Source organism: Struthio camelus, chromosome 8 (genome assembly GCF_040807025.1).
Source record: "Struthio camelus isolate bStrCam1 chromosome 8, bStrCam1.hap1, whole genome shotgun sequence".
Lineage (NCBI taxonomy): Eukaryota > Metazoa > Chordata > Aves > Struthioniformes > Struthionidae > Struthio > Struthio camelus.
Genome location: NC_090949.1, coordinates 24722573 through 24736933, shown reverse-complemented (window position 1 = coordinate 24736933; position 14361 = coordinate 24722573). Strand labels below are relative to the sequence as shown.

The 14361-nt window shown below is 36.5% G+C and overlaps 1 protein-coding gene across 2 annotated transcripts in view; it reads left to right on the top strand.

The window, feature by feature from the left end:
• AK5 (adenylate kinase 5) overlaps positions 1-14361 on the top strand; it is a 104979-nt gene that overhangs the window by 64542 nt on the left and 26076 nt on the right. For both annotated transcript variants that reach the window (XM_068952786.1, XM_068952785.1), the window contains one exon: positions 14084-14126. In XM_068952786.1, the coding sequence (XP_068808887.1) occupies positions 14084-14126 (43 nt within the window). The remainder of the gene's footprint in view (positions 1-14083; positions 14127-14361) is intronic.

The window sequence follows — 14361 nt, the reverse complement described above, 5'->3', positions numbered from 1 at the left end:
CATTTCTATTATTAATATTTTCAAACCCTGTTTGGGTGAGATATTTTATACATATATAAAGAAAATATAAAGGAGAAAGCAATTGCAACCGAAAGGATTTACCATTTAAAATTTGGAATAATACAAATGAGTATTAGATACAAAAGCAGAGAGAAGATTAGCATACGCTTATTATACCATCTAGGTACTTGGTCTGAAAAACAATGTTAGAAATTACTCTCAGGCAGAAAAGATCAATAACTAAATGCAGAAGTGAAGAATTGCTTGCATTCAAAACTTAGGCTTATTCTGCTGTGGCAGTGATTTAATACTCCCGTGATTTACCGCGTGCTGTTTACGAATTGTGTGAAGCACCAACAACCTTTACGCTGAGAATCTCAAGTGGAAAGGGAATTCATGTCTGGATACAAATGTGTCATGCAGTGATGTTATTGCATAGGAAATCTGTCATGAGAATGTGGGGGATAAGAAGGCTGGTTTCTAAGCAACCTTACACAGCTGAGCTGCTAAAATGGTTGAATTTTAGCAGAACATCTTGTTACTGAACAAGTCACTGAACAAGAGGAGTTGGAGGTTCCAGAAGTACAGAGCCTATTGTTTTCGCTACAGACAAAGCCACAGCTGGGGATGAGTAGTGCTTGGCACAGCTGAAATGGACGTACGCAGATACCTTTGCATTTACTCGTACTTGGAATGAGCCAGGAAAATCTCCAGTGCAAACTAAGCCGGTAAAGAATTATCAGAGCTCTTCAGACATACACCACTTCTCCCAGAATAACTTCTCTTACTGGCAGGCAATAACAAAGAGAACGAGTGGTGGTGTTCCAACTGTTGAGGTGGTCATCACATCACTGAGAAGTTCTCCAAAATATAGCGAAGTTGCTTTAAGAAACACTTTGTACATATCATTGAAACAGCACAAAGCTAATGTAAGCTTAGATCTGGCTTTTCTGGAAGGGTAGATTGAGTTAAAACATAGTTCAGAAAAAGCTTGAGCTTTGCGTTACACATATTATAAATGAATGTTCAATTAAATTAATTATTTTCAACCAGCTGTGCATGAATGCTTCAGGAGCTAGAACACTTGTAATCACTCAGTCTGCACTGGAAGTCTAAGTCTGCACACTCACTCTAAGTCTGCACAGCACTGAAAAACAAGAGGGAAACATGTACTTTGGGGTGGGGTTTTTTTTTTGGAAATTTCTTCAATTGCTAAGAATTATTTTTCCATTCCTGTTCAGATCGTTAGCTGTCAGATGTCAGTGCCTCTAACAGTGCCTCTCACTCAGACTGTTTTGTGGAAGAATTGGCCAAAATTTCACTTGGTAGCATTCTCTACAGACTTTTGAGGAGTAAATGATTATACAACTCATGACTTGATTGAAAAACACAAAGCACAGTAAGCTAATAAGTTTCAGGTATTTCCACCTATGCTAAGACACCAGGAACGTGTTTGTGGCTGCTCATTTTTGGGTGCAACAGGATAGCTTCTGGCAGAGAAAATAAATGTATTTTATAGAATATTCTCAACTTACAGAATTCACTTACATGACTAGTGCCCAGCATCTAATTATTTTCTTGTGGAAACAAGACTTTCAAGACAACTCTAGCCAGTCTGAGGAATATTTAGACTAATTAAAGAAAAACACTCCTCAAACATGTAGCAATAAAAATAGATACCTTTAAAATTTGGGAAACGTGATAATGAAGCTAATAAACAGCAGGTAAACTTCAAGTAAAAACCTTAAAAAATACTTAGCCTCATCTAATCTTTTTCTTCAGGGTATATTTCATATCTACAAAAGATGCAAACACGTTCTTGTGCCTCAGAGGAAATTACCAATTCGTAACTGAGGTATTTCCCTGCCCCAATGTCAGACCAGATTTACTTATGCAATTAGGTAAAAGCAATTATAGATGTAAATGGCACATGCAAAGGAGAAATTGCCTTTTTATTTTAATTTGTCCCAAGTGTGTCGAAGACCTAAGAAAAGTAGATGTAAAAAAGACTGAAAGGAAATGCAAGGTTTTCTATTCAGCAGTGACAAGCAACCCATTGAATTAAGCAAATTGCATGACCCAATCTTTGCTGCAAGTGCAGAATGTTTTATAATTTGAAAATGTGACAGCTCACTTGAAAAGCAGCGAGCAAAACCAAAATGAAGTGGAGGAAAGAAAGCCCTCAAACAGATTTACGCTCATTCTAATGAGAGGAAACAAGCTCTTGATTAAAAGTTGTTGCCATGTGGTGACAATTCCTCTTACAGCTCACTGTCACTTCCCACCCAGAACACGTAACAAGCTCGGCTTTAGAGGAGCAGGAAAGGGGAGCTTTAAGTGAACTAATGAAAAGCAGACTCCACTGCTACCAAGACTGTAACAACATTTGCAGCCTGAGTGATTATTATAGCTTGAAACTCAAATGGTAAATATTCAGTGTAGACAATCAAAAGTCCCTGAAAGACTTTTCAGTACAGAAGCAGAACCAGAATATTCCTAAAATAGAGGACAACAGCAAACTGAAAGCCTCATTTAACTAAAGCTATCTGGATTAGATCAAAGACTATGTTCCTCTATTTACTATATTTTGTACTAGTCACATTGTTTTGCCTCTGGTTTCTGTACATCTAGAAGGTTCAGGCCAAAGAACTTATTTAGCACTTCAGACAAAGTGCTTCCAGTCTATCTTTCAGTACGACAAAGAGCAAACTGCGCATCTCTGCAAGAGGAGTTTTCATTGGGACTTCTAAAGCTACCTTTCAAATTCAGACAAACGCTGATTGAATTATTTAAGAAAAGGCTGGGTCAAACATAAACTATACCATGATATATTAAACATGTACTTTCTCTTTGCTGGAGAACGTAAGGAACTTTTAGTTAAAAAAAAAAAAAAAAGCATAATGCAGCATTAATTATTACAGGTCTTGCTTAGTAAAATGACCATGAGTATCCAGAAGCCCTTTGGGCTTGTAACACTTAACATATTTGCAGTGTGCATTTCTCTTTCACTGTTAGGCAGTGGTATCACTTTGAATTGCAGATTCTGGTTCTACAAGGAAACCGATTAAAAGCTGGAGTGTGTGGTAGAAAAGAGAAGAGACTCTTGAAGTAACTCAGAGAAGGATTGTGAAACTCTCTTCCCCTCACATTCATTTTGGCTGAAGTGCACAGAAAGGTGGAGTCCAATCTAGTGTAAGGCAAAAAAGAGATAATGCAAATGAATCCAAGTAGATGAAAGAGCTCAAGAGGCAGGCCTAACTACAGAGAAAAGATGTTTAATAGAAATGTAGTGAAGTCAATGAACAATCTGTTCCGTTCACGTTGCCGTGGAAACTGTCCTATTAAACTAAAAAAAATCAGTTCTAGAGACAAAGTACTCCAGTTTGCCTATTACAAAGTGCTCCCTTAATAAGCTCAAAAGCAAGTGTATGTTGGTGCTTCTGTATCACTTTTGTAAATTTTGAAGAATTATCCGTTTCAAAGTTACCATTGTACACTGTAGTAAAGGCTGCTGAAAGAAAGCCTGCTGCTCTGGTTTACCCCTGCAAGCCGTGGTGGAACGGCAAACAAAACTGCCATAGGCTCGTTCTGCGTATTTTCTTTGGAATTCCAGAAACAGGTGTTTGCTCCTCATTTCATAGACGTTTTCTGGCTTTGCTTTCTAACGTTAGACGTTGGGGGGGACTGAGTTGCCAAAGGTTAGCTGAAATCTTTACACCCCATTTCTTTTTTGCTACCTGTGACCCAGAAGTTGTTGTCTGTGGCTGCTGTGGGCAGTACAGGGCACTTTGATTCTCCCTCAGAGGGGGCTCTCTTACAAGGAGGGTGGGCTCGTGTGGGTTCCTGGGGATTTAAACAGCAGCAGCATTCTTCGAGATGTGCTGCCTTTATGCTCCACAGAATACTTTTGCAGTAATTTAGGAAGCTCTCTGTGACTTGTGGAAGGTGCTTGTAGAGCAAAGCATTATAGCTTACAGTATATCACCCTCATCTTCTTAGGCACTACTACCAGGACAGCATATTCCCTTCCTTTCCTTAGCCTAGCTTGTCTCTCTGCTGGCACAGAGACTTTATGCCATTGTGCACAAAACAGAACTTTGCCGCTACAGTTATGAGTGCTACCATGTCTAACTTTTATACGTCTAGTTTTATAGCCCATAGAAGCTCTAAAATTCTTCAGGAATATCAGGCATCACACACGTTTGAGGTGGATAGGGTCCACATCAAAACATTTCACGTTGCACCTAAAGCTGATGAAGAAACGAAAAGGCGTATCTTAAATCCCACCTCTCTTGTGGATTGAGGCTCCTTACTCAGGGCTTTGGAAAGGTTCTATTCACACAGCCCAGCACCCCAGAAGATTAGTACCAAACCCTTCATTTCAAAACATATGTAGCAACAACTCCTATATTTTAAAGCATTGAAGAAACATCTTTTTGTAAAAAATATTAATATTTATTAACAAATGTCAGAATACATAACATAAACCTGTACATTACTTTTTAAACTGCAGTGATTGCAAAGATGCTGTTTTGCTAGACTGAGTACAAAATTGCTCTTCAAGCATTTTATTCATATTATATTGAAGCAGCAGCATGGTTTCTTTGCAAGCCTTTTAAAATAATCCTCTATATATTTTCCCAAGACTAGTATTTTTTGCCGTGTTCCTCTTAACCACTGTCCCTCCATGCATTTGCCGTTTTCCATCTTTATCCTCATTATTTATCCCCCAATTGTGCAATCAACTCTAGTTAATATGGGCTTAAATTCTGGTCATATGAGATGAGAACTAGCCTGGTTTGCACAATGGTTTATCTGAGAGATCAGTGGAGTGTTTCTTCTCATCATTAAAATCCTTCTTAATAGATAAATTCTTTATAAGTACTGTAGGAATTATTTGTTGACAGTTACAAAGTCACATAGTAAAACAAACAGGTGTGGTGGTAAAAAATTGGTCAAAAATTACACTGAGAAAGTCTTTGAATGTTAAACTATGAACAGCGATATCAACTTGTATCTTAACAGCAGCAGATTAGAGGATCTGAGGCCATGCGCTGGCCTCATTTTACAGCACCCTTTTCTGCTCCTCAGTGCCAGGATTTTTCAGGCGATGCTCTACTTACATATTTGGTGCTCTACACTTCCTCCCTCTTTCTCCCTGCTGCAATTGTGTGCATTAAGCATCCATATATGTGTCTGCCTTTCGTAAGTGGTGAACGTGATCAGGGTGCAGCAATTCCAGAAGCCCTTACTCACTGGCTCAAGACCTGATTGTCTGCTGCACAAGGAAGCAGCACCTACTAATTTTCATGATGCCATCCTAAAACTAAACCTTTCTCTTTTGACTTGCAATGCTAAATTATACTTGATAGGCATATGCTTATATCAAACACATTACTATATAAAATCTTGGATAAATGCTGCAATGCATTACAGTGGGTTAGGATTAAAAAAGCTTGGAAGGGGAGTAAGTGATAGAAGATACACTTTTGGGCATAGTGCCAGTTGTAGATGTACTTAATAGAGGACAAATACTTAAAGAATGAAATAAAACAAAAGAATACTTGCATCTTGAAGAAAATTATGTGCCTTTAGAAAGCCCAGGAGATTACAAATGAAAGTTACATTCTGCCCTTGACTCCTTTGATGTTTATAGTCTTACAGCCACTTTGAATTCCTGGCCTTTGTGGGTTTGCTTCACAGCCTTAAAGTTCTGCTTTTCAAAGTGGATCATTATTTTTAGGTTTCTTAGAACTGTTCTATTCTACTTCAGTGCGAAAATGTACAAAGACAGCATGTGACCTTGTGAAATGGACTGTCTGAATCAGAGAGATTTTTTTAAACGTGACCTCACAGTAATTTAGAGTTTGAGCACCAGGCCTGAAAGCCCTAGACTGCAATGCTATGTGGGAAAGGCTCTTTCCTTAGTACTTTTTTAATCAAATGCAGAAGCTTGAAAATTTCATCCATTAGACATATCTTCAGAATTCCTAGTTCGTCTCATACCTGCAAGTTGAATCCCCTTCTTTCCCTTTATATTGTTTTTAGTGGGCCTTAGCCTCCTTTAGGCTAGAGAGAATTGTATACGAGTCTGCAAGCCAGGAACCAGTTGCGTTTCTTGCTCACTTCCAAGTGCTTTTCACTTTCCGTTTCTACTGAACATTTGTGTTTGAATTTTGCCCACCTTGCCTTAGCTTTTCCATTCAATCTCATTGTTTTTCTGCTGATAATTATTTTTTCCTCCATTCTCATGATTATCAACCCAGCCTTAGGATTTAGTGTCTTCACGTTCCCCCTGTGCTGTAGTCCTCCTTCCACACTGTTAGAGTAAAATAAGACCATTCCTTGCATAAAGTGTTTTCATGCTTTCCTGCATTTAAAAATAATAATAAATCCTGTCACATCTTATTTTCAGACTAATCCCAGTCCATATTAGTGTTTTATATGAGGAAAACACTTATTGAACTTTCAGTTCTTCCAAAAGATGGAATACCGAATACCATGATAGTTAAATCTTATCAAAGCATTTGTATCTTTGCACCTCAGTCTTACTAGCAATTTAATTCAGACTGGCCTGCAAAAAAGCCTTTTCCATCTAAAGTAAAAAAAGGAACTGAATTCCAGCCTTTAGAAGGCAATGTTAAGCAATAACGTAATAGTTTAGGGCAGGCACCGTGCCAGTGGTGTATGATTTGAGGGATGCTTTCATTAGTATTGTCATTAACGATCTGAAAACAGGAGCTACGCAAGCACTTTAAATTTGCAGTTGAAATGCACTGTAAGGTTCCCTGCTGCACTTTTCTCTGCTGCAATGGTTTAATGTAACATGAAGCCCCCGGGAGAATTTATACCACGCAGCATAAATAGTGCACACAGAGAAGAATCATTTAAAGAGTGGTGGTGATTTACAGAAAAGAGAAATACTAAATAAAAAAACAGTAATAACAACTTTGAAGAATCCTGTAGGCATTGGGTACTTTTTAGAAAAATAGATTACTGATAAGTAGCCCAGAGCTGTATGTAACACAGGATTTGAGAATGAACAATAGATGATAACTGTGCATGGAAAATATGGATTAGATTATTTACATAAGATTCCCTCATAGGCATTCAGGCAATCTTGCAGTGAGTCCAAAATATTATTTGGGGCTAGAATGTCTTCAAACCACAGCGATATTAAAACAAAACCCCACACAGCAGTTCTTCAAATCCAATATAATGGTGGTCTCTCTAGTCCGGCCTTTTAGTCCAATATACAAATTGCAAATTAAGTGTCTGATTTACCAGAACAATCCTGTGCTGCTCTGGTCATGCAACAAGCTGCTACCCTGCGGACAAGGGTGTTCTTGCTGCATGTCTTGATTAGTAAGGTTGTCCTTCAAAGTTAATTCCTTTAAGTTTTTTCTAGCTTAAGTGTCTTCCAAACAAACCTTATTTATATCCATATTGATTTGATTTCTTGCTTAGTAATCACATGCCTATTTTTTAGTCATTAAAAAAATTACAGAAGTTAACAGAAAACCTAACCCCACACACTACAACAAACAGAGATTGTAGTTTTCCCCCTCTGAATTAGTGATAGGTAATTTCATTTATACTATCAAGAGACAAAAATAGAAAAATCTCAAAAAACAAAACAAAAACAACCTTACATGTCCTTAGAAGCCATGATCACACATGATCTTGGTTTACAGGTGTTAAAAACAACCTAACTGGCATCTCTATATGACTATTGATTTGCCTTCTTTTGAGAGCTGATAATAAGTTTTAATTTGAAAGAAGAATAGAGTCTTACCTTTGCTAGAAACCATCATAAAAGGGAATCATAGGGATCTATGAATCTATTAGTGTTTTGTAGATGTAATTACAAAACTAATTTGTTTAATTATCTTCACTTTCTGATTCTGTGCATTCCAAACAATCACCATAAACATTGTTACCCCATTCTCATCTTAATTACTGTTAGTCCCTTTTGACACTAATATCTCCGTTCTGCTGAATGGTGTGAGCTGTATAAGACGATCTGCCTTTCGGGGAAAGAAAAGCCTTGATGCCTAAATGTATTCATTCATTCACTGCAACTTATCTTATTTACACATATGCATTAGTTCTGGGCCAGGGCAGAGCAGCCCCTGCTTTCCAGAGGTATACTTCAACATTCAGCTTACAGAAAGCAGCTCGGCCTCAAAAAGCAGTTTGAATCGTAGATCCAATTTAATGGCAAGCAACTGTATGGTTCATAAAATCCCTTCCCAGGGACCATTGCTCCTACATAAAACCTGCAACTAACATGGTGTATCTCGTCAAAACCAAGCATTTGCTCTTACAGAGAGAAAATGGGAATTTAGAAGACTGACAGATTCCACAGCTGAGCTCTGACTCGCCACAATATTTTCATTACGGTATTTAACTTTGCCTGCATATCGCTTGTTTGGGGTGTTTACCTTTCACAGGCTGAACGCAGACATACTGCACGTGCAAGAACACCACTCAGTGATAGTACGTTTCTGTAAGCGGGGTCTGCATATATCTCATCAGAAAGACTATCCTCTATGATTAGATAGGTGCCTTTAAAATCCAGTTCAAACACATGTCAAACTCTAAAACCACACAGGTTGCAGCAAACTGGACTATGCTGAAGCAGACAGGTTGTGTATCTGGATGATACTTAACAGACATCACATACTGCTTTCCGATTCCCTCAACTATTCTGAATCAATGAGCAGTTTATTTAATTGACAGCTAAAGCTGATCTTAAGGGTACTAGGTGTAGAAGCATCATCTGCAAACACTCGGGATTTAATTTGAATTTACTTTATTAAGGAATACGAATTCAAAGTAAATATACTACAAGCTAAAAAAAAAAAAAAACCAGTGGAAATCTAAATCCTAAATCTGGCTCTGCTTCTATAGAGAAATGTACCCTTTTGGAGAAATCACCTTATCTCTCTAATAAAATGGAAATAATGCCCTTGTCTCTATTCCTCTATTCAAAGTAGTACAGGGAAGATTTATGCAAAAGTGTGATGTTCTTTGTAGAAATAAAATGTTACAGTACAAGTGTTTTGTGTATCTAACAACGAAGAAAGAAATATACTGCTACAGCATCCTGAGAAAGTGATGATTATATACCTGCATGTGGATCAAAGGAGTGCTGATGAGATCGCTGTGATAACACTACATAGGCAGTTCTTTCCTATGCATTCGATTGTATACATTATGTCATTCTGTGTTAAAGTTACATTTTTATATGTTGCCTTTTTTTTTTTTTTTTAAGCATAAGCATTAAGTTAAATTCTCAGCAGATATTTTCTTGGCAGAGAAACATTGAGTCTTTGTTTAAATAATTTGTGCCTGACATGTTCCTTTGAATATTTACATTCTTAAATTCAATCTTGAAAATTGAACGTAATTTTAGGCAACAGCCATGCTGCATTTTGAGTTTGGGTATCACTCAGTCATCTAGTGAGGAATTCAATCTCCAGAGAATGCATAGGAAAGGAATTGGGGGGGGGGGGGGGGGGGAAGGATAGGGCTTCCTAAAACAAGGGAAATGAGCAGTAGATTACAGAACCAGAATGTATTCACTTTTATTCTCTTAGTCTGCTACAGATTTTGAATTAGATTGAAGTGCGTTGATGTATTGCAGAAGTGCTGAATGATTTTTTTTCTTTTCCCTTCTCCAAGGACTTCACAAACAAAACTAAGTATATTTTGTCCCCATTTTACAAACTGGAAGATGTCAAAGTCAAAGGCATAGACGAGCGCTCCTGAAAAAATGATGCACCTTTTTTTCCCCCCCTTTAAATATCAAATACTACCTTTGATGTGGTATTTAAATAAATTATTTTTAAATGACATTTTTGCACATTTTAATTGAATTCCAGTTTCCATCAAAACGTTGCTTGACACCAACCATGAAAGAAAAATTAATCATCTGGTGAACAAGAAATGATTCATCTACCTTTTACAAACCTAACATATAAAGTTCAGAATTTGAAAAAAGGAGATTATACCAAATAAATGGAGATTTGTATAAGGAGAGTATTTCCAGTAAAAGCATATTAAGCTCACCATAAGCATGACAAAATAACAAAATAACATGTACAACGTTAGCCTACCTTTCCTTTAGAAAAATAGCTTAAAAAAAAAAAAAGTGATAAGTGTGAAACATGCCTTTCTTATCTGAGGATTTACATCCTGCTTGAACTCAACAATTTAAAGATCAGTTCACTCAGTTCTGAGCCTTATTTGTGGCTCATTAAAATAAAATCTTGTCTGTATTATGCCATAAATAACTTTTGCATAATAAAACTTTTTCCATTAAGCCCTAGGAGTACTGAAGCTCGTAACTGCCAGGGCAACACAGAGATATTTTTGGCCTCGTTACCTTTTATTTTTGAAATATTTGTGATTTGCTCACAGAACCACCGACGTTGCTGAGTATGATATTTTCTGCAAACATAACTATTAAGCTAATAACGTGCAAATTGCCACGAGAGCCAGATCTGCCTTTTTCAGTGTCTGCCACTCTTTTTAGTTCTCAGAGGAAGCGGTGAAAAGAAGCCAAATGTGAAATCACTTTTAAATTCAATATTATCCAGTTCCATAAATAATTATAGATTGATTTACTTACTGGACCACGAGATAGAATATGCCTTCTAGTATTTGCCATCAGCAATGATTAGCACTTGATTATCTGCTTATATGTAGAAATGCCCAGTCCCTCTCAGTCATAATATTATTTTGGCCTTGATGATTTCCTTTAGTCATTAATTCACAGCTGAGTTCCTCCTGGAATTAAGTATAGAAATAGAAATATATATATATTCCTATTTGATATTTTAAGAAGTTTTATGTTACTTCTTAAAAAAATACTTTGGACATAATGATAATTAGAAAGAGGACTCACCAAGCTGTACATGAGACCATACCTCCAGTTCTTAAAAGCATTCGCTATAGCAAACAGCCATGCAATTTCTTATACATCTTGTGTATTTAGTACACATACACACTGAACTGGTCCAGTTGGAGATGTTCAATTCACTTTTTAAAGTTGATGCAGTTGTTACAGGGTTCTAAATCAGCTGCATTAAGTGCTTTCTTCCCCTTGAAACTTCATTACTTTTGTTGGCATAAAGCTTTCTGCGCCGTTATATTGTCCCTTTAGTTAGCTTGGCTAGGTGTCTCTAAAGTTCCCCATAATCCTCTTTAGCCTTAGCTAATCAAAGCAACTTTTGTCCATTTTTTTTTTTGCTGCACTGCTTACAACCCTTTGTATAAAATTCACTGTCTCACTTTGTTCTGATGATAACTGAATATTTAATCATAATTTTGTTTCTTGGCCCACTTTCAGTACACAACACTTTTTTAATTCATTATCATGTATCCTCTTCAGTAAATATGTAGGAGAAACTCTATTATATCTGTTGAAAATCCGAATAAAAATGTATCAGGCACTTCTAACCACTATTTTAGTGAAATAGTCAAGCAACAACAACAAGCTAGTAAGAGAGAAATTTTTGGATGCATTGCAAAAAAAAAAAAAAAAAACCAAGGACAGAGGACGTGAGTGGATAATGGAAGAGTTCTCACTTCCTCAGGCAGCGTACATTCACACAACACTGGTAGTTAAATCCTAACAAAGATGTCCCCTCCGTTAGATGAAAATTTATGGTATTTTTTTGCTTTCTTTAAACTGATGACTTCTCCCGATTCATTGTTAGCATAAATCACAAAGATCTGAAGAACTTTGTATCATTTCCTTATTACATGCTGTGACTTACTGTCAATTTATCTCATGAAAATTACTTCACATCCTAGCAATTACAGTAGTAACTTATAGTATAAAGTACCTACTACTAGTCATGTATTTACTAATAATGAGTGACAGAAGAGGTAGTTAGTCTGTATTTTCCAACTGTGATGGCAACTGTAAAGAATCTTACTGTATCATTTTCATGTACTGTTTAGATTGATTGGTTGGTTACATGGTCAGCTAATTGACATGTTTCCAGACAATATTTGTAGGTCTGTTACCTGGCTCCAAAGGCAGCTAAAATACAAATTACCCACCTTTCTTCAGAGCTCATTAGCTGTAAGATGAATACTGTGCTCACCTTATGTCAACTAAATGGAAACATTTGTCCCAAGAATAACAGCAACTTTCTGCTACTAAACCTCTGTCCAGCTCTTCACCTAGATCAGCAGAGAAACTGGTTATACTTTTGGGAAAATAGGAGGAAATGGATGAAGGCAAATGGTTTTTAGTACAGTTTAGATACAGAATAGTGAAAATCCTGTAGGAGTTCCTTAGCATCAAAACCAGATTCATTGCAATCTCAGTTTTCTAGGTTACTCCTCCTGACTCTTCTCACCGCTTTCCTGGAGTCCTTGGTTTCAGAACCTCTTTCCTTATAGCTGGGAAAGCTATTCTATTCTGTGCAAATAAAAGTTTTATATAAAAGACTTAAGTTCTCTGAAATATGAGGAAGCTTATTTTGGCATAGACATTCAGCGGGACAGTGGTGCCATTCACATCAAGCTACGTTCTGAAGTGCTTTCTAAAAAAACAAAAAAACAAAAAAAACCAAAAAACAGATTTGAAAAATCTGAAAAAAATTAATTATTTTGAAAGAAAATTTCTGCAGTTGAAAAATGAGCAGGTATAAATATGAATTAATGTATTTTGATGTTCTAGGTTTTGGCCCATGTCACTGTAATATTTGCTGTTTACCTGCTTTTGGGTTGTAATTAGTAGAATTTGCTCTAATGGCCTTTCAGAGTACTTGATCCTTATATGAACCTGGCTATGGCTTTGCAAATTCAGTTACTCTTTCTTTTTTTTTTTTTTTTTTAAAGATTGTAGTCCTAGTACTACAGTGTCATAGGCTGAGATTTACTATGAATCAAAAAAATTAAAGTGTGCTATCTAGTCAACGTAATGGTGCTTCAATCTGTAATCAAGACTGCTTGTATTTTGGTGATAGTGGGGACATAAAGAGAAACTTTCAGGTGTAGTGCAAGAGCCTTACAAATTAGAGTGGCCAGTAGTTTATCCATTCTATTCCCCCCTGCTATTCATTTCACTTAATCTATTCATGTAGCAATACAAAACCATGACTATTGCAGACAGCATACTGAAACAGAAGTCAAAAGAACTGGAGTTTGATAGCTGTATGCTAGTATTGAACATCCCTATGAACTATGACCACGTATTTATTTTAAGAGGACTAGTTTAATGTGCTGATATTACGCACTCATATAATGTACGCATGTTACTCTCAATGCTATTATTGACATTTTAGAAAATACATTAAAGCACCGATGATCTGAATGTTTTGACACTATGTAATTGGGGCTGTGTCCAGCATATGTATAATTCTGATTTATAAAACACTCTGACACTCTTGCTAACCAACTTTCATAATTCTTAGTTTGTAATACTATACAGTATGTGACAAAATAATTCTAAATGATCAAGCATTGGGGGCGGGGGGGGGGGGGGGACAAAACCAAAAAAATACCACATGCACACACACACCCAGATCAAGCGCTCCATTTCTCTGGTGTAATCACTGTTAGAAGTTCTGCAGCCCTCATAACAAGTTGTAGCTTGCATCGCATTCTGAAGGTCAACAAATTCAGACTGATTTAGACCTAAGACTAATTTCATCTTTATATTGTAGTTCACTACCAGAATTTACTGTAATGTTACCTTTCCACTGTTAACAGTTTGCCATTCCACATTTCCTTTGGAAGCAATTTAATATGCACATTCATTGCCTGTAGAATACGCTAGTATTGTACAGCTGGCAACTAAAACAGACAAAGCTGTTCCTCACAATCATAGTATGGCCCAGTTAATCATCTCATGTTATCTTGGGTTCCCCATTCTTGTGTTCTGCAGAGTGAAACAATATTAACAGTATTTCTGTGACACTGTTAACAATATCTCAAGATATATTAAAATTGAGAGGTCAGAAGATGGAGAAGATACTAAGACAAACAGATAAACAGATATAAGAAGAAATGCAAACTATGCAAAAAAAAAAATTCAATTTCTCAATTGCTTAATTAACAGGAGGAAGACCAATCAAGTTTTTCTTGTTATGAGAGCACAGGAGGTAAGTTTCATTTTTACTATAAACTTGCGTTTTAATTTTGAAACCTTTGATTTCCACTTACATGTAAATAGTTACATAGAAGGTAAACTGAATCCGGATTAGTCACAATGTGAAAGTTGTGTCAAATTATATTTTATCATGCGAATTCTCTGAACATACATTAAGGCATATAAAAAGATATTTCTGTACTCTTTGGGCCAATGGATTCAAAATTATTAGAAAAATGTTACTATTA